Source organism: Eremothecium cymbalariae, chromosome 1 (genome assembly GCF_000235365.1).
Source record: "Eremothecium cymbalariae DBVPG#7215 chromosome 1, complete sequence".
Taxonomy (NCBI): Eukaryota; Fungi; Ascomycota; class Saccharomycetes; order Saccharomycetales; family Saccharomycetaceae; genus Eremothecium; species Eremothecium cymbalariae.
The window spans coordinates 1,085,757-1,110,245 of NC_016449.1; the positions used below are offsets into that span (position 1 = coordinate 1,085,757).

Sequence of the window (24,489 nt, forward strand, 5' to 3'; positions counted from 1 at the left end):
TCAAATGCTTGAACACATACGCATATACACACACGTATATATATATATATATAATATATACGATCCATGCCCCATAATTGGAAGAAAGAGCAGCACAAACAATCATAAGACATTTGTTTACTAATTGGTCTGCGAAAATACGAATGTGCTCGGATATGCGGATACGCCAATTTCTGGAAAGCAACCCAAAAAAGATTTACACATCTCAATAATGAGTCAACACAGAGTGGATCTCACCTAGTAACGGTTCAATGTCATTTGATGTACACGCCACCCCAACCCCTAACCTGATTGCGTTTGGAATTGTTTTCTTTCCACCGTTGCTCAATATAAAAATGGTGTTGATAACTTGCAGGACTAGTGCATACATTGGGTTCTTGGTAGATATATGATCGTCATGAGCGAAATGAACATAATACAAAGAACCTGACTTATGCGGAAAATTCCTCAGATCGATACTCAAAGCAACTTGTCCGCCGGTTAGTCTGTTGTGATAGTTCAATTGATATCCAGCTAAGGTGTGTAAATGTAATGTCACATTCATAGTATTAGAGCTCGATTCCAGAATCTTTGTGAATGCAGAGAATAGCCTCGATGTAAAATGGAGATAGTTGAAGATAAAATGAGGATCGTATTTATCACATTCCAAATATTTTTGAATTATATGCTGTGGATTTAAACGAGAGAGTTCAACTTGTAGTTTTTCGATTTTGGTGTCATTCGTCACAATTTGGATAGTACAATCTTGTTCATCTTTACTGTTTTTTAAATATTTGAAACTGATCTCATTTGGCTTCAATTTAACAATCTGAAAATACTCGGATTTAAAATTTCGATGAAGTTTTTCAGTAACATCTGTAAGAATGACTAATTGCATTAGTTTTTGCCTAAACCTATTCAAGTATTGGACGACATGACTTAGGTTTGTGAACTTTTCGCTCATATGGAATGCCAACCCCTTTTTGTCGATAAAATTTACCAATAATTCATCACATTGACATCTGATCATCTGGGTATCTTTTTTAAATTTCCCAAATAATTTTATTTCATTTTGTTCATAATCCATTCTCAAGAACATGGTGTTTTCCAAAGTGTCACTTAATGCCTTGGACCCTTGTAAAAAAGATTCTAATGCTATGGCAATTATGGATACGTTGGAAACATTGCTAACACCATCTTCAACGTAGTACGGTAACTTCTGGAGTCCATCACCCTGACATATCGCCTTTGAGATTTTCAGTTCATTTAAAGAATCGATAATCATGTGGTTTAGAATTTTTTGAATAATAGTCTTTTGCATATGCATGACATTTTGGTAAGTAATGCTCTCTAATTTGACGACTTGAACCTTACCTTGATCAAGATATTTCAACTCCCAGTTACCTTTAATAGATTTCACTTTACCAATTATTTTTTCTACCATGCATGTTGCTCCTGATGATACAAGGCTCAAGATAAAAAACCAGTTTGCCGGCCAGTCTTTTAGTCTGATAAACAGATCGCGGGTTAAAATTTTCTTTTGATCTTTAATGCGTTTTTCATACAATATTGGTTTATTCAATTTGACAACATCTTTACATATCCAACCTGTTTTTTCAAACATGTTCCTCAGAATATGGACGATTTTATCCATGCGCAACCTTTCCAAGATGTTTGTGAACTCTTCCAGATTGGAAGTTTGGTTGAGAAGTTTTGCATAAGACAACAACAACGAACTCGGGTTTCTAAAATAAAATATTCCACTTATTGGGTTGATTTTTAACTGAACAGGCGCAGTTGCAACACATATCACAGGGACGTGAAACAACAAACTATCAGAATCATCACTCTTACTTTCATCGTTTTGGAACAAACCTGTGACCAATAGTTCTGACCTGATGATCCTGGCATGGTTGAAAGTAATCTCATCCAGAATTGCTTCCATGTTACCCAATAGATTGTTGTATTTTGTAGACGTCATTTCTCCTTTGATATCCGGGGTTTGCCATTTTAGAATAATTGATTGCGTTTCCCTTTCCACCCCAATTGTTGCTTTACATTTTGAATTCATCTTACTTTGTAACCAATAGCGTAAAGTAATCATATTCTTTTTGGAATCATAATGATGGAGCAAATTTCCTGCAGCATATTTTCCATTTGTTTCCATATCCTGTAATTCAACATGTATCATATACAGTTGTAAGGTCAACACATATTTGTGTATGAATTGATATAACGAAAGTAACGGGGACTGGCTTCTAAACAGTATGTCGTTAATTATTCGTTCAATATTTGTAGTATTCAATGGAAACCGATTGTCGTTAAATAAGAATTTGATATTGACAAAAAACAATGGAGAATCTTGATCAATAGTAGACAGAGAAATCTCGAATTCTGAGCTTACAACAAATGTTATTCTACCATTTTTAATAGAGTAGCTATGGAATTCAGGAGGCAAATCCATCAAGGATATCTTTATCGATAAACAAGTGTTCAAATCTCGTAACCTCTTTAATATAAGTTTTGCAGGTATTTTCTCCGACTGGTTGCTGCTATCATCTCCATTCAAAACAAAGTCATGAGTAGGCAAGTTGGGTCTCCCAAGCATTAAAACTTCTAGGGCAGTTATTAAATCTGGGTTTGGAAGCTTTGCACCAGCCATATTGGTGCTTGTATCCTTCAATGCTAAGAGACAGTTGTTTACAATAACATTCGTACCACGGAACCAGTTCAACAGGTCAATCATCGTATGAAAGTTATTCTGCTTGATGGTTTTACACCATTTAATCAACACATAAATCCTTAAAAATTGATTCCTCAAAAAGATAATTAGCTTCAAGAATCCCATTTTCCTTGTGGTGGGATCCTCTGTAGAGTGAACATTGGTTTTCATATACAAACTCAACTCCTTCACAGCATAAACTGTCAAGTTCCGAATTATCACAGCTAGCGGAAGCTGATTAAAGTCAACATGTGGAAGTGGAGGCGGAGCCTCCTTGACCGGTGTAATTATCCTTTGATGCTGCTGGCCCTGAGAAACTTCGGCACTAATCCCAGAAGCTTTCGTCATAGTACTAGGTTTGGAGGTATCAAAATCTCGACGAAATAGCTTGGATTCTTTCACAGCAGTGGTCATTATCTATATTTGATTCTCCAGGTATGTTAATTGTAGATGGTCCAAACCAGAATATTCTTGAAGAACGTACTCGAAATGGAAGCAATGTCAGACAAACTCAAATCTGGCCAGCTGCACTAGCAGAAAATGAGACAATTGGAAATACTGTAACTAACTATCTAATTGGAAACCGACAAGATTAGCTATCTTGACAAAATGCCACTTTGCTTCCTTCTGCTTTGTTATGCTTTCGCAAGCTGCATGTATTATATACAATCCTCTCTCAAGGAAGAGTGAGTTGGTTTAATAACTGGATATGTAAGGCGGTGAGTATGGTATATAGCCGGGTAATGCTGTCCATGTGGTCACGTGATACTTAGGGGACGACACTCGTTTTAAACAAAATTTGGAAATAGTACAATGAAGTATTATGGACACTAAGTAACATTATAAAGGAAGAGGGTTCTGAGGATAAATATCCAAACATAATTAACAAATATTAATCCGCTATCTTCCGTTGAGGTTACAGACAGTTTTGCGATTCAAACGTTTTTGTTGCTGGAACCGTTTTCAGTTGTTAAGAGAACCCAGGCAGTACGGCACTCCTTCCAAAGCCACTAAGACTGCAACAACAATCAAAGGAGCATTTGGCTTGGAGGATCAAAATAGCGATTGTTTGGAAACGCGGAGTGGGTGTTTGTTGCAGTAATCGGAAGTACGCGTTATTAGCCGCAGTGTGTACATTGTTAAATCATAAATGACGATGAATTCCACCAGCGAGATTGACGGTTACGCCTTTATTAATACTGGAGGAACTAACCATAACAGGCGGCATGATGAGGATGGGGATGGGGATTCTGAATGCGGAGAAGTGTTTGAAGAAGAAGCGGACGACACTGAGAGTACTGAGGCCACGGTGGAAATCAGAACAAATTGGAAAGATCAAGAAATCAGGAACCAGAGGGATGCAATAAATATAAGCGAGGCAAAAAGGGCAAAGTCGTCTTTGAAAGAGTGTAATATATATAAAAAATTTCCAGCGGGCCTACAAGAGCCATTAAATTTATCTATGAAAGGAGGAGGAACCTACCCTACTGCCGCCCATCGTGATAGCACCTCTAGCATCGATTCCATTGCATTAAAGTCCACACCTGCGACTCCTCATGTCACTCCACTTAACGGTGTGACCTGTATTCAGTATGTCGCTAAACATAGCACAGCTCTACAGAGTGTAACAGGTATTATAGAATGTCATAGCAACATCTCTATTGACTCAGGGGATGCTTCCACAAGGTCAGAGACGCAAACAGCCGTTGAAGATGTCGACGTCAATAAGGCACAAAAGTTTTTTAACAATATGATATCATCATTCAGTTTTAAAAGTATCAGTAATTCCTCTAGTCCAACGGAACAGAATCTTGAGCATGAATCTGGCCATAAGGCACTGAGAATACCGTCCGATCCATCTACCATCATACCAGCAACTGCTACCTCAACGAGTAAAACTGAAATGTCTTCCAGTAATAAGTCGTCCGGAACCGCTACCGAAATAGGGTCTGCATCCGTTTCACGCTCACCGACTCGAGGAAATGATAAGTCGAAAGGTGCACGAGACGTACAATAAGAAGTTATACGTTGACGAAAAGTTAAAAGGAACCAATTATAGGTTCACTACCATAAAACGAAATGATGATTTTCACAAAATTTTTAAAACCATACCAGCTGAAGACCGACTTCTTGATGATTTTAGTTGTGCTTTGAGCAGGGAATTCCTATACCAGGGTAGAATTTACATAACAGAGAACCATCTATGTTTTAACTCTAACTTGCTGGGCTGGGTTACAAATTTAGTGATTGCGATTAAAGATGTTACATCCTTTGAAAAGACATCTACTGTTGGATTATTTCCTAATGGAATTGCTGTTTTAACGAAGTCTGAAAAGCATTATTTTGCAAGTTTCTTATCCAGAGATTCAATTTTTGACTTTTTAGTTGCAGTTCAGACAGCTTTCAAAGATAATACAAAATCTTTGTCTAATGTTTCTTATTTAGATCTGCCACTGAACCTATCCTCAGAGGAGTTCTTTTTAAAACCGATTAATGAATTAATACACGTAACAGCTCCCTCGACCAGAGGATCTGCAGAGAATCAAGAGAAATCCAATATCCAAGATGCCATCCTGTCTGTAGATTATGTTACACCAAATGGAACGGTTAATGGTTCCCACGTTGGTGGTGAACCCATTGACTATTATCAGGAAAGTTCTGATTCCGAAGCCTTGACCTCAGATGATGAACTTGATTCAGGTAAAAGTCTAAGACAAATATTTCAATTAAAGAAGTCGAGTAATTTCATTTACAATGGTCCGCATTATTATCGAGAAACGAAGTTTAAATATTTACCAGAAAAAAACAATGAATATATTTTGGTCGAATTGTCGGTAAATGCCCCTCCTGGTTTGGTCTTTGAGATCTTGTTTAATGAACACAACCCCTCTTTTATCGAGGAGTTTCTATCTGCTCAAGACTCAACTCAAATTTCAGAGATCCCTGGGTTTACTGAAGTAAACCCTGATGGGCAGCCATTTCGCCGATATGGGTACACAAAGGCATTGAACTATCCTGTGGGGCCAAAATCTACGAAAGTCCTCGTACAAGAAACGATTTTACATCGAGATTATGAAGATTACATCAATGTAGTGAATGCAACCAAAACACCCGATGTGCCAAGTGGAAACAATTTCTGTGTAAAAACAAGGTATATGTTTAGGTGGGCATCACCAACTACTTCCACTTTAAAAATATCTTTCTGGGTTGACTGGCTAGGAAACAGTTGGATTAAGTCAACGATAGAAAAGAGTTGTAAATCTGGACAGATCGAAGCGACTAAATTGTTGGTAGATCAGATATATTTGTATATGGAGGATCATGTCGAATTTCGGACGATTAAAATTGATTCCAAGAGGGAGCGGAAACAAATACAAAATACGCATGCTGCCAAGGAATTTTTGAACGCCTCCAGAATAGAAAAAGAGAATCTACTATCAGCATCTTCTGGCGCTATATCTGCCTCCACGGCAGTGTCAGAGACTTCAACCGCTGTACCTTCTCTATCTCCGATTAGCGCATATTCTTGGAAGAATCCTCTGATATTTATGATGATTACTATAGGTTTTCTGTTGATAACTAATTTAATATTTCAGATCAAAATATTGGCGGCTTTGAACTATATCGCAACCCTAGGAGGTAACCTTGATTGGAAAGAAAAAACTTTAGATGATATCATTGACAAATTGGATTCTAAAGTAAGTCAGAGCAAACTTATTCGTAAACACTTAAAAGCTTGGGATCAGTTGAATTACAACATAAATCCACCTCGTTTAACTAATCCCATAGATGTTGAAATGTCTAATCTTTTACAAAAGGTAAATATATTGCTTGACCAAATGAATGCTTAAGAATGTAAAACTAATATATTGGAAACTGATGAAACGCTATACAAATTTTAATTTACCAAGGTGTTTACAACTACTATGAAGACAATAATATTTAATCCACTATTTCACACTTGATGGTGACAGACGTAATTGCAAGTGTTTTTAACTACATATTGTAGATAGAGATAGTTAATAACCTATAACTAACGCAAAAAAGGAAATATATATAATATTTAATGCAGAGCCTTTAATTAATTCACTGAAGAAAAGCTTAACTTAGGTAGCTCCGGGTACGAAAATGCATCACAGTTAGTCCTTGGAGACTCCTTTTCGGATAACACAGATTTTGCAGAATTCAAATCTATGATATTAGTATGAAACCACAAAACTTTTTGATTAAATTGCTCCTCGTCAAATGAAGGTGGTAGGACAATGGGTCTAGATTCTTCAGAGTCTTTTATTTTACTATTTTTTTCAGTACAAGACTTAACAGCAGGTGCTACATTTTTGACTAATGAAAGTCGAAACTTCTGGAATCGCAAATCAACGTCTGCTCTCATGTCTTCAGTAATTTTCAAGATCGCCGGCACTTCCAATTTCATTAATTGTAAGTATTCCTGCCGATGCAGGTTCTCTTCTTTATTGCTTGGGTTTTTGACATGAGGGTGTCCTACCAATTTATTCATGCATAAATCGAGATATCTCAAATATAACAAGTAAGACCTTTCAATGTTACCCCATAAAGATGCAGACTGGGCCTCTTCCAGAATTTCAACACAGGTGGACAGATATAACTTTAGTGACACCTGGACATTAAACCGGTAATCTGCTGCTTCCTTAGCAAGTTCACTAGACGATTTCATGAATTGATTGAATCTTTTTTATTTTGTTCAAGCCTCAAAGTATCAATTCCATTGATTATTACTAGCAGAAGCTATTGGCAGCTTTTAGTTACGAGCACACTTAATTTTTTTATAAATCGCTATGCCTCATCGCTCTAATTTCAACAATTTAAATTTCTAAAAGTTCTTCCTAATTTTGTAAACATCCGCGAAATGAAGAATTCCTTGCTTTGTCAATAAGATTAAGAGAAGAGACTATAGGAATGTATTGCCAACAAGTAACAACAAGGGCAATCATTCACGTTACTGGATTGTATAAATAAGAATGAGGTTAAAGATCTCTACTCCGAAAGGAGGTAATAAGGTCATAAATTTATCAAATGATGCGACATTTGAAGATCTAATTGCAGAAGTTAAAACGACTTTTGGTGATATATCTATTGGTAAAGTGCGGTATGGATATCCACTACAAACTATTGACATTGAAGAACAAGTGGGTAATATATTGTTAATGGAGCTAGGAATTAGTAGTGGAGAAAGAATTACTGTGGAAAGTAAGAATTCTGATAAGAATACAAAACATGTAGGTCAAACATTACCAGGTTCTTGTATTCTTAGGAATGAAAAGCAGGGTGGACCTGAATCTCTCCCTGACAGAATCAGTGTACGCCCTGGCGTTCTACTTCAAGTTCATGAAGTCCCTGACGATAATTCGTGTTTATTTCATGCCATTTCTTATGCTGTATATAAGGATATGGTAGTCTCTTACCAATTTCGGGAAGTTGTTGCCAACGAAATTTTAGCCAACCCAATTGAGTACTCTGATTCTATCCTCGGGAGGCCTAATCTTCAATATTATGAATGGATTTTGAAATCAACTTCTTGGGGGGGTGCTATTGAGATTGCAATATTATCAAAGTATCTCAAAATTGCCATATTTGTGCTTGATATAGACGCCGGCCGGTTTGAAAAGTTTAACGAGGATAAGTATTCAAAACTAATGATATTAGCATTTTCTGGTATTCATTACGATACTGTTGAAATTTTTCATGAGAGCAGCAAAGAGGTAGAAACTATATTTAAAGTGGATGATTCAGAAACAGACACGCTTCTCGCTAAGGCTGCAGAAGTAGCTTCCAAAATGAAAAAGGCTGGACTATCATTCAACACTCATAAAGGTCACATAAAATGCAATTCTTGTGGAGTGTTGTTAGTTGGGGAGCGCGAAGTAGCTCATCATGCCGAGAGCACCGGGCATGTTGACTTTGGACAAGCTCCGGAGTAAAGTGTTTAGTTTCGGAATCAATACTATATAATGAATGTATGAAAACCACAGGATGCAGTATATATATATATATATCATTGCATAGAAACCTCGCCATCCTTATCTACCATAACTATTTGATCATCAACAGAAGTTGCAACTACTTCAGAATTCTGCGCCACACACGGAAGTGTGGGTTCTGTTGTCGCCACATTAGCTAAAGTAGTCTTAAAATGCTCTTGTAAGAGCACCTCATTCTGAATCTTTTGAGGCCCTATTGAAGTTGTGATCTGTTCCACTCTATTCAAAAACTTGTTCACATCGTTCCCAGCCGCTGCATTGGCCACATCTTGAGTGTATGGAACTCCCTTCAACTCCTTCACACGCCTCTTATGAATCTTACCTTTCAAATGCGTTTTCAATGCAACTGCTGTTTCAAAATACTTTGCACAATGTATACAGTAATGCTGACCCAAGCCAGGTTTTGTCTCATCTACAGGCTGGTTTAAAAGTTGCTGAATCTTCTGCTGAGAAGCCAGGTCTTCAAAAATAAGGTCCAGATCCTTGGTTCTTCTCTTAGTCTTATATCTTTTAACTGAGTATCTCCCCATCCTATATGCTGTTGATATACGCTGTCTAATGTCTTCCTTGAACTCTTTTACCTTTTCAAAAGTGTGCTAGCGATGACTTCAGACATGTGAACCAAAATTTTCATATCTCGAACAGCCATTAGTACAGGAGAACTTCTGGGAGAAGGATCATGTGCTACGTAATTTCTTTTTTGTTTTGATACGGGACTGTCAATAACATCCGTACATATATCAGCGGACTGAAACACCCACCAACCATGACTTTCAAGAAACGCCGCTTGGAATATCAAAGTAGAACGACGACGATTAGTAATGGCGTTCGTTCGAAAAGACCCAGCTTTGCCTTCTAGTAAAATAAAAAATATTACAAATCGGCTAAGTTCAATACAAAACTGGAATACATCCTGGAAGTCCAAGCTCAAGAGGGGAACTATCGAAGCATAACAATTCAAAATGGCTAGAAGACCAGCTAGATGTTACAGATACCAAAAGAACAAGCCTTACCCAAAGTCTAGATACAACAGAGCTGTTCCAGATTCCAAGATTAGAATCTATGACTTGGGTAAGAAGAAGGCCACTGTCGATGAATTTCCTTTGTGTGTCCACTTGGTCTCCAACGAATTAGAACAGTTGTCTTCTGAAGCTTTGGAAGCTGCTCGTATTTGTGCCAACAAATACATCACCAAGGTGACCGGTAGAGATTCTTTCCACTTGAGAGTCAGAGTCCATCCATTCCATGTTTTGAGAATCAACAAAATGTTGTCATGTGCTGGTGCTGATAGATTGCAACAAGGTATGAGGGGTGCTTGGGGTAAGCCACACGGTTTGGCTGCTCGTGTTGCCATCGGCCAAATTATCTTTTCTGTTAGAACCAAGGATAGCAATAAGGACATTGTTATTGAAGCTTTGAGAAGAGCCAGATACAAGTTCCCAGGTCAACAAAAGATTATCTTATCTAAGAAGTGGGGTTTCACCAACTTGGACCGTGAAGAGTATATTAGAAGAAGAGATGCTGGCGAAGTCAAGGATGATGGTGCCTTCGTCAAGTTCTTGTCCAAGAAGGGTTCTTTGCAGGATAACTTCAGGGAGTTCCCAGAATACTTCTCTAACCAAGTCTAATCGGATTATTAAAAGGATTTTTTGCAGTTTATTATGTAATTATTTGAATATATATATATATATTAGTAATCTTTGGTACTGTATATTTATGGGTCGTTTCTGATCATCGTCGTGTTCTCCACTCTTTCACGTCCACATGATCTGTTTGGTCCTCATCAATCCTCATGCTACGGGTCATATAGCTGTCGAACCGATCTATTAGACTACATGGCCTCCTCGTGGCAGGTTTGTTAATATAACCTGGTTATTGATGAGCTTTTCGGCGCCACAGACTTGCTGTGTGAGGTCGGTGCAATCTTCAAAAAAATAAGTGTTACTCAATATTGCGCGCGGCGATGTTCCAGAGATCCCTCTTCTTTATTACACGTAGACCTGTAGTTTCCTTCTTTACCAACACGTTAAGCTTTGTTTATAAGGATTGCATCTCATAAATCTGTACTGTTTAATTAAAGTAATTCCAATCCGCAAAATCCTTATTCAATATGTCCCAAGATTTTTCTCATAAAGAGAGAAGTGACATTTTAGTCCTTTTCGATGTTGATGGTACTTTGACTCCCCCAAGGCTCACTATCTCTGAAGAAGTTAAAGAGATTTTGAAGGAATTGAGGGAAAAGGTCGTTATAGGATTTGTGGGTGGTTCTGATTTGGCTAAACAAGTAGAGCAATTGGGTCCTACAGTCTTGAATGACTTTGATTACTGTTTCTCAGAAAACGGTTTAACTGCTTATAAACTAGGAAACCAGTTGGCTTCCCAGTCTTTTATTAACTGGATTGGTGAGGAAGATTACAACAAGTTTGCTTCCTTTGTGTTGAAGTATTTATCCTCTATCGAGTTGCCAAAAAGAAGAGGCACCTTTGTAGAGTTCAGAAATGGAATGGTTAATATATCACCAATTGGTAGAAATGCTACCACTGCAGAGAGAAATGAATTTGAGGAATACGATAAGAAGCACCAAATCAGAGCTAAATTTGTTGAGGCGTTAAAGAAAGAGTTTTCTCACTTGTCTTTAACTTACTCCATTGGTGGCCAAATCTCTTTTGATGTCTTCCCAACTGGTTGGGACAAAACTTATTGCTTGCGTCACGTTGAAAACGCTGGGTTTAAGGAAATCCATTTCTTTGGGGATAAAACCTCAAAGGGTGGCAATGATTGGGAAATTTATGAAGACCCAAGAACCATTGGACATGCCGTGTCAACTCCAAAGGACACCATTAGAATTTTAAAAGAATTGTTCAATTTGTAGGCTGCTCCAAATGTTCGAGGCAATAAAACTTTTTAAATATTATATATAGTACCAGCTCTATGTTGTATTTCCCATCAAATTACGTATATCACTATATTTGCTGCAATTTAATAACGTCAAAAGTATACCGTAAACTATAACCAATTTACTTCAACTCAACAGTCTGACATATGCTAGAACCAAAGCAAATGTACCAGTACAAACACCAATAAGCCATTGCATAACTTGGGTTTTCACAGAATCTATCTGCATTTTCATATTGCTAACTTCCTGATCAATTCGAGTGTCAATTTCCTTGATCTGCAAATCATGGTTTCTCGCTTCTTCTCTTATTCTACCTTTCTCTAGAGATAAATCCAACTTGAATCCTGCGTTAGCCTTAGTTATCTCTTCTCGTAGTTTATTTCTTAATTGCTCTAGGTCATTACGAATACGTTCTTGTTCACTGTGGATCAGATGGATCTCACTCCGGTCAGCTGTTAACAGCTGGTCCTTCAACTTGGCAAAATCAACTCGTTGTTGATAGGTCAACTTTGTCAACTTCTCACGGGAAGCAAGATCCTGAGACACATGTGTAACGCCGCCACGTAAAGCGTCAGACATTATATCTACAACAGCATTGGCTTGTTGTGTGTTGAAATCACCCTTTTCCATTAACAACTGCCTAAATCGGTTCGTATTGCGGATGTGAACAGTCTCAAAATCATCATAAAGTGGTTTACAAACATGAAATTCTCTTCTAAATTGGTTCGAAACCTGCTTAGCTCTATATCTGAAAAGCATTTTGTTGGCTTGAAGGGTGCTTGCAGTAGTAAACACTTAGATCTGTCGTTACTTCTTTTGTTTCTTGCCTTAATGGTTCTAGTTTTTTTCAATATTCTTCGTGCAGAACCAATATCCTAAAATATCAAATTGCAAAATGAATCTTTTCAACCTCATCGACCAGCCTTTTCGAGTTTACATTGCCAAAATCGTACTTCTATTCATATTGAGATGTTCATCGCTTATCTAAGGGTACCTAGGTTGATTAGTAGGAGAGTTTTCTCTACTAGTCACCTCTGCCGAGTAAAACCGCAGTATGATGATGCTGAAATATTGGCTGAACAAGTGAACCATAGTGTATACAAAGCCAAACGTACTAGAATGGACTACAATTGGAATGCAAAGTCTCAAGCAGAGGTAGAAAAAGAACATGAAGATCGCATCGAGAAAATGCAAAAGCTTTCTGCTATTTTTCAGGGTATGCTGTTCCTTTTCGGTATCGGTACAGTCGGTACCTTATACTTACAATGGCCTCAAGTTAAAGGGTGGTGGCTGGCTAAAGATATTAGGGTTGATGATGATACTATTGAAAGGCTAATAAGATTTAAAAGGAAGAAAGCTATTCTAGCTATCCCATCTTTACCAATAGATCAACCCACATCTGATGTTCCTGGGCTTTATTATTGGGGGTCTAGATTAGGAGACGGTAATAGTAACTTTCCTGTACGTGTTCCTTGGTTTGACAACAAACATTTAAGAAGTATTGCTTTAGCGGAAAGTGGATTGAACTTAGCCATCGATGAGAAAGGTGATCTCTATCGGTGGGATACAAATAGTTGTGAATTATATCTTCCAGATCAAAATCTCCTAGAAGTTCATATATCTAATGGTGCTGCTTATGCGCTAAATAAGCAGGGGGAAATTCTTATCGTTCCTTTATCTGATGAAAAACTACTCAAAAGACACATCTCGTGGCATAGATCTTTTGTGAAACCTTGGCGTAAGTACTGCTTTTACGACTGGAAACTAGATACTGCCTCTGTTTTCAAATCCAGAACCGAATCAAGAATTGAACAGTTTTCAGTTGGTATTGAGCATCTAATCTTTCTTTCAAATGGCGGTAAAGCATATGCATGTGCTACAGGGATTAAAACAAAAAAGTCTGGTGTTTCAAAGGGCCAATTTGGTGTTCCAGAACTCTCTAGGTTTGACACCTTTCCAGAGTGTAATAAGGCATTTGAAATAGAGCTTCTAAATTCTACGGTAACTGATGATGGCAAATTGTGTTCAAGAACCATAGAACAGATAGCATGCGGTAGTTATCACACTTTAGCTCGCGATTCAGATGGCCACATATATTCATTTGGTATCAATACACATGGCCAGCTAGGTCTACCAATATCCTATGATTCAGAATATGTCCCATTCCCTAAAATGGTTGGAAACTTCAGAGCTCATTTTCCACAAAATCAATTTAAATGCGTAGACATACACTGCTGTGGCGATACGTCCTTTGTAGGCATTGTACCACAGACAGTAGCAGATAATTATGTTCAGAACCAAAATGGTAACATAGGTCCCGGCTATGAAAATGCTACTTACTTTTCTTTTGGAAATGGTATTCAAGGTCAGTTGGGCAACGGCCATTTTAAGCACTCACTTCATGAACCTACGAAAATGAAAGTGATTAATGATACCAATGGTGATCAAGCACAGCAATCTAAGGGCTCACATGTCACTGAATGGTATTGTGGTGAGAGACATATTATGTGCAAATTAGAAAATGGTGAACTACTAGCCTGGGGCTGTAATGAAAACGGCCAGCTAGGAAATGGAAAAAGAGTAAGGTGGGCACGGCCAGGAAACATTCCCAAGTTACTCGAACCACGTGTTGATTACACGGAAGAGCCTAGTAAAACCTTGTTCAACCCGGAAAATAAACTGATATTATCGAAAAACCAACAAATAGCACTTGGCCCGAACTCTTCATGTTTATATTGGAAAATTGACAAATGAATATGTTAGAGATAATTACATATGCGTAGAGTGGGGAGGATCGCTTATTATTATGCTCTTTTGGTTCAATACGGCAAATATGTAGAATCTCATCCCAAAAGTTTAAGTGCATAATAAAAGCCAACAAACATTAATATCAACGCTATCCAGAATATCATTTTGTCTTTAAATACATGCCTGCTAATCCGATCAATAGTTTCATTAGATACACCTAACACTTGTAATGTCGAGACCATTTTTCTTTGTGCCTGCTGTAGTATATGATTTTGTTCTATAATGTCCTCTAGAGATTCTTGTCCCATTTTTAAGATGGTATCTAGTTGGGAGTTAGTACGGGCGAATATGGAATGTTCCTTCTTAAGACCTTCATATAAAGGTAACCCCCCTGAAGAATGTATGGTGCTTCTTTGACTGTCCAATTGCATAGGCAATTGCTGCTGTGAGGGTACACTTCTTTTATTTGTAGTAGTAACACCTTCATCAAATGCAGCCCCCGTTGCATTATTGAATATCTGTTCCCTAGCAGAACTAGAATTGTATTGCTGCCGAAGTCTATGAAACAGTTCCTTACTCTCAGTAAGGGTATTTTCTAGGGATGATAATCTCGTTTGATACTTGATATGATCCTCTTTGTTATCGTCTTGTAAAACCGTTTCAAACTTGGCCAAATGATTTTTATATTGGTCGATAGACTTTTCTAAAGAAACCAACGCTGTCGCAATTGAACCTTGTAGTGATATTGGAGCAGTAAATAGTTCCCTCTCGAACTTTTCAAGATCTCTCTGAAGCAAATTTCTTTGTTTCACTGCATGATTGTAAAGAGCATTCTACCCATAAAATGTTAGTAAGAGTTCAACACAACGTGAAAAACAGATTAAGCAACTTACCATCTTCTATTAATGATGATCAAACCACGGATTATTAATATCGACAACACCTCACCTCGAGTTACCCCTTATAGAGGGAAATCTAAATATTTATGAACATGCAAATTTACGTGGCTGGTACCCGGCTGTTGGGTTTTGCTGCTTGGCTCTTTTTTTTGTGCTGGCAGCTTTTTCATTCACGAAACAGAGGAAAGTCTTGATTGCATGAAATTAATTGAGGTAATATAGAGCATTGAACAGGAGAAGCGGTAGGAGAGTGCGAAGTACGTTTGTTGCTCCATATCGCTACTAGAGGAGGTGTCTTATTAACCACAGAACGATAGAACCGAGGCAGATATATACATTTTGTGCCTGATTGCGAGTATAAGATATTACCCCCCATCCCCTTCCTCACTAGTAATAAAACGCCGAGTATTGAAATGACGCCTGCCACACCCCCAAGGTCGAGAAGTACAAGATATTCAAAGGAGCTTGATAAGAATGGATCACTTCTTAAAACTCCCCATAGGGGTGCGACAGAGGTTAGCCAATGTGGTGGTCCAATTACTCCAGGGTCGATAACCCGTAAGCCTGTGATGCTACTAGGGAATGCACTTGTTCCCGATCTTCGTTCTGAGCGTGTTATAACATCTCCTTCGAAGTGTTTAAAATCACCTGAATATACTCCCCGCAGGTCTCGCCACCGAAGGCGCTCAGGCATTCTTGATGCTGAATTGCCATCCACAAATCGTGTTTTGTTTCCGGTGAATTTGAAAGACAGTCTGATACCGTCGGGTAGGCTGGGTGGGAAAAAACCTTGTGCTTCTAAACTGCTATCATATGAGAATGGTGTCAAATCTACATCGCCTGAAGTTACGTCGTTACTGCTATCCCCAAAGAGGGCTGGCGTTTTTAGTTCCGGCATAGAGTGTGAAAACGACGGCGATTCTGAGGCACACGATCCTGATGAAACGTGCTGGGACAATACACATAAACGGAAATATGCGAAGCATACGCCTGGAACGCCTACCGATAAGCTGATATCATTTCAACTTGCTAAAGATTGGAATAACAATTCTGCATTTCTTTCCTCCTCTGAAGAAGAACACGAACCTATCAATGTCAAAAAAATCAAGTTACCGAATCCATTTCTATCTGATGAATTTGCAAACTTTGCATTGAGGAGACAGCGGGGTAGGCAGCTTTTACTTGATAATCCCGATATTGAGTCAACTGTGACTCTCGTAAATAAGAAAGGAAAAGTCGTCGAGAAACGGGAATTAACGCCTGATGAATTAGATCGGTTTAAACCGAAAATGTTATTTTTAAAGGAGTTAGAGGATGAAAATGAGAAGCACATAGAAGAACAAGGCAAGTGTCTGCAATAATAATAGCCATGTTTCCAGAGACTTTTTTTGGCGAATAACTATCTAAACGTACATATATATTGGACTAAATAATACAACTACTTGTTATCTTTCATTAGTTACATAGTGACTGATAATTATTGACTGTCGTTGTCTTTATTTGAATGAGTGGATTTGTTGCTCCTTGAGCCGTGGCCTTTCAAATCTTTAAATATTTGTTTCTTATAAGTCAACAAATCATAAAAGATTTTATAGCCTAAATCGTTACCATCCGGTAATTTTACTTGAATAATACAATTGGCAAATTCTTGTGAGATTCTAATGGCCAAATCATCAGCTAAGGCCTGGCTGGCTTCCAGTTCACTCATCTTTAAAATTTTAATTAACCTGTAGAAATGGTTTGTGATGGCATCTAAAGTGGCTACCCGTGGTTTGGATAATGTACTCAAAGTATGAATAAGACCTTGTATTCTGTGCTTGTCAATAGTTTCCTGGCCATGAGAAGTCACCCCTTCATTAGGAACAGGAGGAAACTCTGAATATAAACTTTTCATAACATCATATATGTTATCAGAGATCAAGGGGGTGGGAAGCTCTAACAAATATATCTTTAACAAGCTGGCAACTAAACTTGGTTCGGCTTTGCAATCTTTGATTATATTAAATATTTCTTCTTCGTTTTTGAATGGCCTGTCATTAAGTAATTTTCGTAGCTGATGTGTGGACTGCAACTTTACCGGTACAGTCCATACAGTAGTTCTTTCATTATCATTCTCCATCTCCGGGTATATCTGATCCATATAGGATAGAAGAGTAGATACAATTATCGGAACCGTTTTTTTGTCCAGACGGCAACGAGACTCTAAATCAATACCAAACACCTGGTAGCCACCTGGATTGTAGTAATTATTGTAAGGAATAACTTTTGGTTGGAAAACTCCTGTACGGTACTTCTCAACGAGATTTAATATATCCGCACCAGGATCCATTGAATTTTCGCTGGCGATCATTCTTTCAACTGCTATTTTCATGGAGGAAATTTTGTTACCCAAGGTAGCACAAAAGTCCAAAGTAACCTTCTTAACGGCAACAAGTCTGTCATTTTCACATTTTTCCATGAAAGTGTAGTGATCAACAATTAACTCCTCGACTGAGCAACGCAAGGAGTCCATCTTCATACATTCATGACGGTACTTTGCATCTGCTATGTCCACATCATTGAATAGCTTTAGAAGCGTCCTCTGTTGTTCGGTTAGAAGTGGTGATTGTAAGTTACTAGATGGGCTTGAAGCATCATTATACTTGGTCATCTCTTGTGAAGGCTCCGAACTTGTGATTCTTGACGTAATATCATGGAAATAGGCGCTAAATCTACTTGGTTCATTAGATATTACTGAATTGGAAAATCCCGACTCACTCGTATTATCACCACTAATATCTTCTAATTCTGTTCCCGGTTGTGAAACACGCGCAAACTCATACGCATAAGCCTTCCACTGGTATTGAAACTTTTTTGAGTTAATAAAGCTAGTCCCAACGCCATTGCAGTACTTTAAAAAACCTTTATTAAGTAGATCTTGGCCAAATGCCTCCGCCTGATCTAAATCTTTTAAAGACATATGTTGCAAGAGAAACTTTACAATTTCACTACCATTATTTGTATTTGGAATAATGTAATTAATCAATGGGACTTTATACTCTTGCTTTTCTAACTGTGTCAACAATGCATGAAGAATTTCTCTTGTAGATTTATAATCCAAACTAATTGAACCAAAAGTGCCAAATTCCTGAAATTCACGCTCCTTTGCTACAGTTTTATCATGTTCTTTTTGCAATTGAAGAGCTTCCATGGCACTTGCCAAATCATCCTCATTGAATTGCTCTCTTTTGAAATCTTCAAGAGCTCTACATTTGTTGAAGTACGTTTGCTCTAGCTTCTCCACATATTTCTTGGATTTTCCAAATTTAGTTAAGCTTTTGTTTAGTATTTTCTCACTGTATTCAATCCTTTGTCGATGCTCCTCACTCCACTTACTAAAAGGAGTCAAAACGGTAGCCTCAATGTTCGAAGCAATCGTCAAATGATGGTTGCCCTCCTGAACCATTTGATCGATAATCTCATTTAAAGCATTACTGATAGTCGACTTTTGAGCATCAAATTTATCGATACCAGAGCGCATGTTACACAACTGACGCCCATAAACAACCTCATACTGCATTCGCGATGCGAATAACTGTATGAATAAGTCATTTTGATTACATCCCTCGTGCAACTGTGCAAAAAGGGTTTGCACACCCGTACTGGAGTCATCAGTCCAAAAACTATCTGCAAATGATGGCATCGTTTTTTCAGAATATTGCCTGAAGTTTTCTATTTATTTAAGCTGTTTCCTTCTGGTGTTTGCGAACGTCTCGATATATATATGTATGGTGTGTATGTGTATTGTAGTAGAGACCTCAAGAGAAAGTGATACCTAATTTGGAACGAACGGAGCCTGGAATTATCAGAGACAATCCAATATATATCAGGTATGTACGGCAAATATACGCTAAAACATCATACATAGCTGAACAACTGTAGCCAAAACATGCCCTATCCTAAAGTTAGCATAATTTTTTGTACCAGGTGTAAATGGAATTTAAGAAGTGCCTGGTATTTGCAGGAGTTGCTACAAACATTTGGCGATTCTTTGGGTGAGGTGTCCCTAATTCCAGGTTCTACAGGAATATTTAAAGTTCTTGGCTACCTAAATCAAGACCAAGAGACTGCAGAAACACCGATCGTAATTTGGGATCGTAAAGCTAATGGTGGGTTCCCTGACAGCAAATTTTTAAAGCAGAAAGTGAAAGAGCTACTATTTGTAGAAGACAAGAAAGTGGAATTAGGGCATCACATTAAAAGAGATTCTGCTAACGATGGCAACTTGCACGGCGGAACTCTTGTGCAAGAAGGTTCAAGAGAAAACTTTTGTATCAAGGAAAGCGATTGTGATGAATGTAATGTGTAGGTTTATTATAATTTTGTAAATGTTTGCGTTAGCGAATATATTATTGGATTTTCATCAAAAATAGATGCGATGTCATTTTCGCCTTGATGAGCCAAGTGCTATCACTTGAATTTACACATTGTTATACTACTAATAATACGTTAACCTTTGAAAGCGTTTGCTCAGAATGAATATGAAGGCTCGATTTATAGTTAGCCTGGTTGTATCACTCTTAATAGGTGTGTCATATGCTCACAGTATTAATAGTGCAGTTTCCTCGTTGCTTGACAAGGATTTCTCACTTGTTGAGTTAACTCAACAGACGAGCTTACCAGCTACATGGTCAATTGGTGAGGGTGCTGAATTCAAGGATGGTAGGATTATTTTGACTTCGGACCAGAATCCAAAGGGCTCCTTATGGCCCAAAAACAATTATGACTTGAAAGACAGTTTCACTATCGAATGGACTTTTAGAAGCAAGCTATTTAGGGGTGAGAGTAACGGAGGTATTGCATTTTGGGTTGTTCAAGAAGGTCATGATAATAAAAAACTCTTCGGTGGTCCTTCAACGTTTGATGGTTTACAGCTTCTTGTAAGTAGCATTGAACACGGAGGCACATTTTCTGGGCAACTGAATGATGGTGCTGAGGTTTCTGTGAACGATATTCTAGACAAGTCTTTTGGCTCATGTTTGTTTGCATACCGTGACTCTGATGTACCTACAACGGCCAGACTAAGTTATGATTATGATAACACATTATTGAAGTTGCAAGTTGACAATAAAGTCTGTTTCCAAACCAAGAAGATTAAATTTCCTGAAGGCAAGTATCGAATTGGTGTGACGGCAGATAACAGCAAAACTTCTGAGTCTTTCGAGTTATTGAAATTCAATGTTTATTCTGGGCTCACAGATGGAGCCATGCTTCCAAACATCAATGCGATGCCGCAACCGCATACGATCACAAAAATAATTGACAAGGATACTGGTAAGGAAAAGCTAGTTGAGACATCATCATTTGAACTCTCTGGTATTGAGGTTACCAACTTAATGCTTTACCAAAAAATTGATAAGTTGGAAGGGAAAGTATTAGCTAACGATATTGGATATTTAATAAAGAAGGTTGAAGAATTGGCGAATTTACAGAGAGAAAATGCTATAAAAACCGAGCTCGTGCTAAATTCTTTCGAAAGATTTATCGAAGCTAGTAAAAATGGGGAAGGTAAAAATATTATTGATTCAGAAGTTTTCCAGGAGTTCATCAATGTCAATGCAGATCTCAAAGGATTATTAGATACTCAGCAACGTGAGAGGGAAGGTATAATGCATCGAAAGACTCTAGAAGTTTCAGGGCCACATGTCGATGAAATAATTGCAAAATTAACCATTTGGCTAATTCCTTTAGGTATTCTAATGTCTATCATGGCATACTATACTTTCAGGATTCGTCAGGATATCGTAAAGGCGAAACTACTATAGACTTGGATTTCATCCATGTGTTCATTTTTTGAAGTAAACTATATTTTAACAATGGGATAAATAAGTTTTTGTTTTATCTTGCAAATACTGGAATTAAAGACTGTTGAACTACTTATACTTCCGCTCCTCTACATAAGGTGGCTTTAAACCGCTAATATTAGAATGATTTAAGAAATTGGCGTTCGGTTTTCTGCGAGTTGTATGCACAATCTCAACATTCCTCTCTTCTCCATAAACTGTTTCAGTCTCAGCATGATTAAGAACGGCAGTTAGATACCTGTTTTTAAAGACATCTACTTGATCTACAGTTAGACCAAGTGGTGCTCCGGATTTATATTGCCAATATTTTGTCCACTTAACTTCTCTTACTTGTCGTATCTTTCCCAAGCCTGTGTTCAAGTTGACTGAATCGTGTATGTGCTCTAGTTCTCGAACTTGGTTCGGTGTAAGTCTTCTTAGTCTATGGAGCAGTCGCTTTTTTTCATAATACGGTAAACCCCTGGATGTGCGTCCAAGATTTGAACCTGGAGGAGCTAAAGGCAGAGATTCAAATTTCCAGCCATTGATGTTCAAAGAATGGTCCCTTTCTGATACATGTTCCTTAGGCTCCTCTGAACGTTTAGATGGTCTACCAACAGGCCCATTTGGGATGGTTTCAATAGATTTGTGTTTACCAATTGGAATATCTTGTATGTTATTCTGAACAGCGTTTATGAAAGAATTTTTGTAATGATATTTCGGGATTTTGTAGTTCAGGCTTAATTCAAGAGAACCATTTATAGTCTGGCCTGGTACAATAACGGAAATGTGTTCCCCTCTGGAATGTTCTTTCGCATATTCATGCCTGATTTCCAAAGATGGCTGTTCTTGAATAGTTGGATATGGGCTTTCCCATTTATTTAACCAGTTAACATCATCATTATCATTATCATCATCGTAAGCGTCCTCTGTTGTAGGAACAGGTTTTAATTCATTTACCATAGCTACCTGGGATTTTGACAACGGAAATACGCGAGAGTGTATTGAGAAACCCTGTTCCTTCAATAGTTGTTCCCAATAATCATCGATAATTCTGCAACCGAATACAACTATAGATGCCCCAAAACAAATGAATGCAGATAGTGCAGTAACGTAAGTTATTTCACTGTCGGTGTTGTTAATGAGCCCTTTATCCTTTAAAAAGTTCTTTTCATCGTCCGTTGCATGTATAGGATAAAATTGATCATATTTATCCAGAAATTCTCGTTGATCACCTTCAAAGTGCACCACCTTAATAAGATCCTCAATTAACAAATACAAATTTGGAACTCTATTAGGAAACTGGAAAGTGCTAATTAAATAACGTCTTCCACCTATTAGCCTCCCACTTTTATCCACTTTAGCTTCACCTGCCTGATCAAATTTGGACATGTAATATGCATCGTTTGATGCGGTAAGTCTGGTCTTTATCACATATGGTAGTAGACTGGGTTGCTTCGCAGGAGGTTTGTCTAATGGTCCGCTAACCAATTCCTTATCATGACGAATTTGAGTACAATGTTTTAGGACATGGAGTCTATGTTCTTGGGTTGTTCGGTTATTAACCTTAAATACGACCCCAAAACTTTCTTCAGACCTTCGAACATTCATTATTTTGCCTCTAGTTATGTATACATGAACACTAATACTTGGTTCGTTCCATCGCCTTACAACGAAAATACTTTTCAGTCATTAATGCGAGTAAATAAGCATTCACAACGAAAGGTGAATCACCATCATTTATCACTTTATACGTCAATACATTATTCGATTTAGTGCCGCTCTCAAAATAAAACGGTAATTTTAGGTTACAAAATAATTGATAAATTAACCGAGATAAAATGTTTGTTATAGTTGAGATAATTTAAGCTATAAAATACCTCGTTCATTTTTATCAAGCACGTGTTGGAGGTTTAAGGTGTCTTAATATACTTTTGCTAATGATATTAATGTTCGCCTCTTCTTGGATTCAGATGCACCCTATGGTTTAAAGCTATAGTTCTATTGTATTTGTTAGCGATAAAATATAGCGTTCTGAAGCTAATGATAAAATGAGATAATGTGACTCGGTCAGGTTTTAGATGGCTGTTTGATCAACTGCCTATGTACTGATAATTTTCACTACAGGCGTAAGGTTTAGTATTGAAAACGGAGAAGAGGTAATTATATAGATATTATAAAAACGTTCTCATAGTATTGCCACTTTAGGTACTATAAATAATTGTATTGATTATTATTTATATTTATGTCTTAAGTTCTGACTGAGATATCCTCAAAGCGCCAAATTAGGAGCATAATATATCAAATACTGATATAATTCTTAACTTCTGTCAAAGATATAAACTAAATTACTAGAATAAATGGGCTTTGCAAAGTTTGAATTGAAGTTGAAAATCCTCATATACACTATTCTATTCTATTCTATTCTTATTTTTGTTTCATTAACCATTAGATTATAAAACCAGCTGCTTTAGTTGACAAATAATTAGGTAACAACGGACATTATTGATTTGTTAATGATATTATATCTCTCTTCAATTACCTTATTTTCAGTATCGCATGCATTGAATTGAGAATTCAGTAAAACTTTTTTTCTTCAATAAGCTATACTAATAATAATAAGAGGGGGAAACCAATATATTTATATTCGAAAAATTATCAATAATTGATATGTTAATGATAAGAGCCATCGTAGCACACTCTATATTATAAATATATGAAATATTTAAAGATGATATATAAAATGATATTTTCCGATTGGTATATTGCATATAGTACTTGGGCTATTACCTATAATAATTAAAGTATCCTATTTTGGATACTGTTGATTCATAATGATTTAGGTCTGAAGAAAATATCTAAGGGCTGTAAATATTATGAAGAATATTGACACATTTGCAGGACATATTATTAATATACGTTTATAAAAGAAATATCAATAAGATAATGATAGCTTTATCATTAAAGTAAATAATACAGAAATTAATGTGCATTCATAACCTAGCAATTTTATTTATAACTTTCATATTTGTATTTTTTTCAAAAAATAGAATAAGGGCACCGTGATGACTACGCTCTAATTAATGATATCAAAAACAGCTTTAATTATTTACACCTGAATAATATTTATTGCCACTATATTATATTTAAACATTTATTATTGTTGAATTAATGTTATAGTAATATTTGTTGCTATCTAGTATTATTAGAATTTCTTTTATACAGATAAAAGTGTTATTAGAGGGAACATATAATTAAATTATCGTAGAAATTCGATTACTTTTTTCTTTTCCAATCTTTACACTAGAACACTTCGAGCAGTTAGTTACCTGAATGATTGGCTTTTGTGTGTGAACAGCTCAGATCCGGAAAACCAGGGCACACTGGCGCCTCAGAAAACAATGTA

At 37.2% G+C, this 24,489-nt stretch overlaps 14 protein-coding genes and 1 further gene across 14 annotated transcripts; 8 read left to right on the forward strand and 7 right to left on the reverse strand.

The window, feature by feature from the left end:
- Positions 1-205: 205 nt before the first annotated feature.
- RGR1 (Rgr1p) lies at positions 206-3,115 on the reverse strand (the record flags this gene model as incomplete). The annotated part of the gene is made up of 1 exon (XM_003644517.1): positions 206-3,115. One exon carries the CDS (start codon positions 3,113-3,115, stop codon positions 206-208), a length of 2,910 nt encoding a protein of 969 aa, XP_003644565.1.
- A 742-nt stretch (positions 3,116-3,857) lies between these two features.
- Positions 3,858-6,552, forward strand: Ecym_1528 (the record flags this gene model as incomplete).
- Positions 6,553-6,782: 230 nt separating this feature from the next.
- RFU1 (Rfu1p) lies at positions 6,783-7,394 on the reverse strand (the record flags this gene model as incomplete). Its single annotated transcript, XM_003644518.1, has 1 exon — positions 6,783-7,394. The coding sequence occupies one exon, from the start codon at positions 7,392-7,394 to the stop codon at positions 6,783-6,785; it is 612 nt and encodes a 203-aa protein (XP_003644566.1).
- Positions 7,395-7,698: 304 nt separating this feature from the next.
- Positions 7,699-8,658, forward strand: OTU1 (ubiquitin-specific protease OTU1; the record flags this gene model as incomplete). The annotated part of the gene is made up of 1 exon (XM_003644519.1): positions 7,699-8,658. One exon carries the CDS (start codon positions 7,699-7,701, stop codon positions 8,656-8,658), a length of 960 nt encoding a protein of 319 aa, XP_003644567.1.
- Positions 8,659-8,732: 74 nt separating this feature from the next.
- On the reverse strand, positions 8,733-9,248 carry BUD20 (Bud20p; the record flags this gene model as incomplete). Its single annotated transcript, XM_003644520.1, has 1 exon — positions 8,733-9,248. One exon carries the CDS (start codon positions 9,246-9,248, stop codon positions 8,733-8,735), a length of 516 nt encoding a protein of 171 aa, XP_003644568.1.
- A 432-nt stretch (positions 9,249-9,680) lies between these two features.
- RPL10 (60S ribosomal protein uL16) lies at positions 9,681-10,346 on the forward strand (the record flags this gene model as incomplete). Its single annotated transcript, XM_003644521.1, has 1 exon — positions 9,681-10,346. One exon carries the CDS (start codon positions 9,681-9,683, stop codon positions 10,344-10,346), a length of 666 nt encoding a protein of 221 aa, XP_003644569.1.
- A 482-nt stretch (positions 10,347-10,828) lies between these two features.
- SEC53 (phosphomannomutase SEC53) lies at positions 10,829-11,590 on the forward strand (the record flags this gene model as incomplete). Its single annotated transcript, XM_003644522.1, has 1 exon — positions 10,829-11,590. One exon carries the CDS (start codon positions 10,829-10,831, stop codon positions 11,588-11,590), a length of 762 nt encoding a protein of 253 aa, XP_003644570.1.
- Positions 11,591-11,740: 150 nt separating this feature from the next.
- On the reverse strand, positions 11,741-12,373 carry FMP32 (Fmp32p; the record flags this gene model as incomplete). Its single annotated transcript, XM_003644523.1, has 1 exon — positions 11,741-12,373. The coding sequence occupies one exon, from the start codon at positions 12,371-12,373 to the stop codon at positions 11,741-11,743; it is 633 nt and encodes a 210-aa protein (XP_003644571.1).
- A 210-nt stretch (positions 12,374-12,583) lies between these two features.
- FMP25 (Fmp25p) lies at positions 12,584-14,368 on the forward strand (the record flags this gene model as incomplete). Its single annotated transcript, XM_003644524.1, has 1 exon — positions 12,584-14,368. The coding sequence occupies one exon, from the start codon at positions 12,584-12,586 to the stop codon at positions 14,366-14,368; it is 1,785 nt and encodes a 594-aa protein (XP_003644572.1).
- An 89-nt stretch (positions 14,369-14,457) lies between these two features.
- BOS1 (Bos1p) lies at positions 14,458-15,258 on the reverse strand (the record flags this gene model as incomplete). The annotated part of the gene is made up of 2 exons (XM_003644525.1): positions 14,458-15,195; positions 15,256-15,258. The coding sequence occupies 2 exons, from the start codon at positions 15,256-15,258 to the stop codon at positions 14,458-14,460; spliced, it is 741 nt and encodes a 246-aa protein (XP_003644573.1).
- Positions 15,259-15,674: 416 nt separating this feature from the next.
- SIC1 (cyclin-dependent protein serine/threonine kinase inhibiting protein SIC1) lies at positions 15,675-16,622 on the forward strand (the record flags this gene model as incomplete). The annotated part of the gene is made up of 1 exon (XM_003644526.1): positions 15,675-16,622. One exon carries the CDS (start codon positions 15,675-15,677, stop codon positions 16,620-16,622), a length of 948 nt encoding a protein of 315 aa, XP_003644574.1.
- A 116-nt stretch (positions 16,623-16,738) lies between these two features.
- Positions 16,739-18,943, reverse strand: RGD2 (GTPase-activating protein RGD2; the record flags this gene model as incomplete). The annotated part of the gene is made up of 1 exon (XM_003644527.1): positions 16,739-18,943. The coding sequence occupies one exon, from the start codon at positions 18,941-18,943 to the stop codon at positions 16,739-16,741; it is 2,205 nt and encodes a 734-aa protein (XP_003644575.1).
- Positions 18,944-19,189: 246 nt separating this feature from the next.
- On the forward strand, positions 19,190-19,609 carry Ecym_1539 (SelT/SelW/SelH family protein; the record flags this gene model as incomplete). The annotated part of the gene is made up of 1 exon (XM_003644528.1): positions 19,190-19,609. The coding sequence occupies one exon, from the start codon at positions 19,190-19,192 to the stop codon at positions 19,607-19,609; it is 420 nt and encodes a 139-aa protein (XP_003644576.1).
- A 172-nt stretch (positions 19,610-19,781) lies between these two features.
- Positions 19,782-21,065, forward strand: Ecym_1540 (uncharacterized protein; the record flags this gene model as incomplete). The annotated part of the gene is made up of 1 exon (XM_003644529.1): positions 19,782-21,065. The coding sequence occupies one exon, from the start codon at positions 19,782-19,784 to the stop codon at positions 21,063-21,065; it is 1,284 nt and encodes a 427-aa protein (XP_003644577.1).
- Positions 21,066-21,173: 108 nt separating this feature from the next.
- On the reverse strand, positions 21,174-22,694 carry SWP82 (Swp82p; the record flags this gene model as incomplete). Its single annotated transcript, XM_003644530.1, has 1 exon — positions 21,174-22,694. The coding sequence occupies one exon, from the start codon at positions 22,692-22,694 to the stop codon at positions 21,174-21,176; it is 1,521 nt and encodes a 506-aa protein (XP_003644578.1).
- Between the last annotated feature and the right edge of the window lie 1,795 nt (positions 22,695-24,489).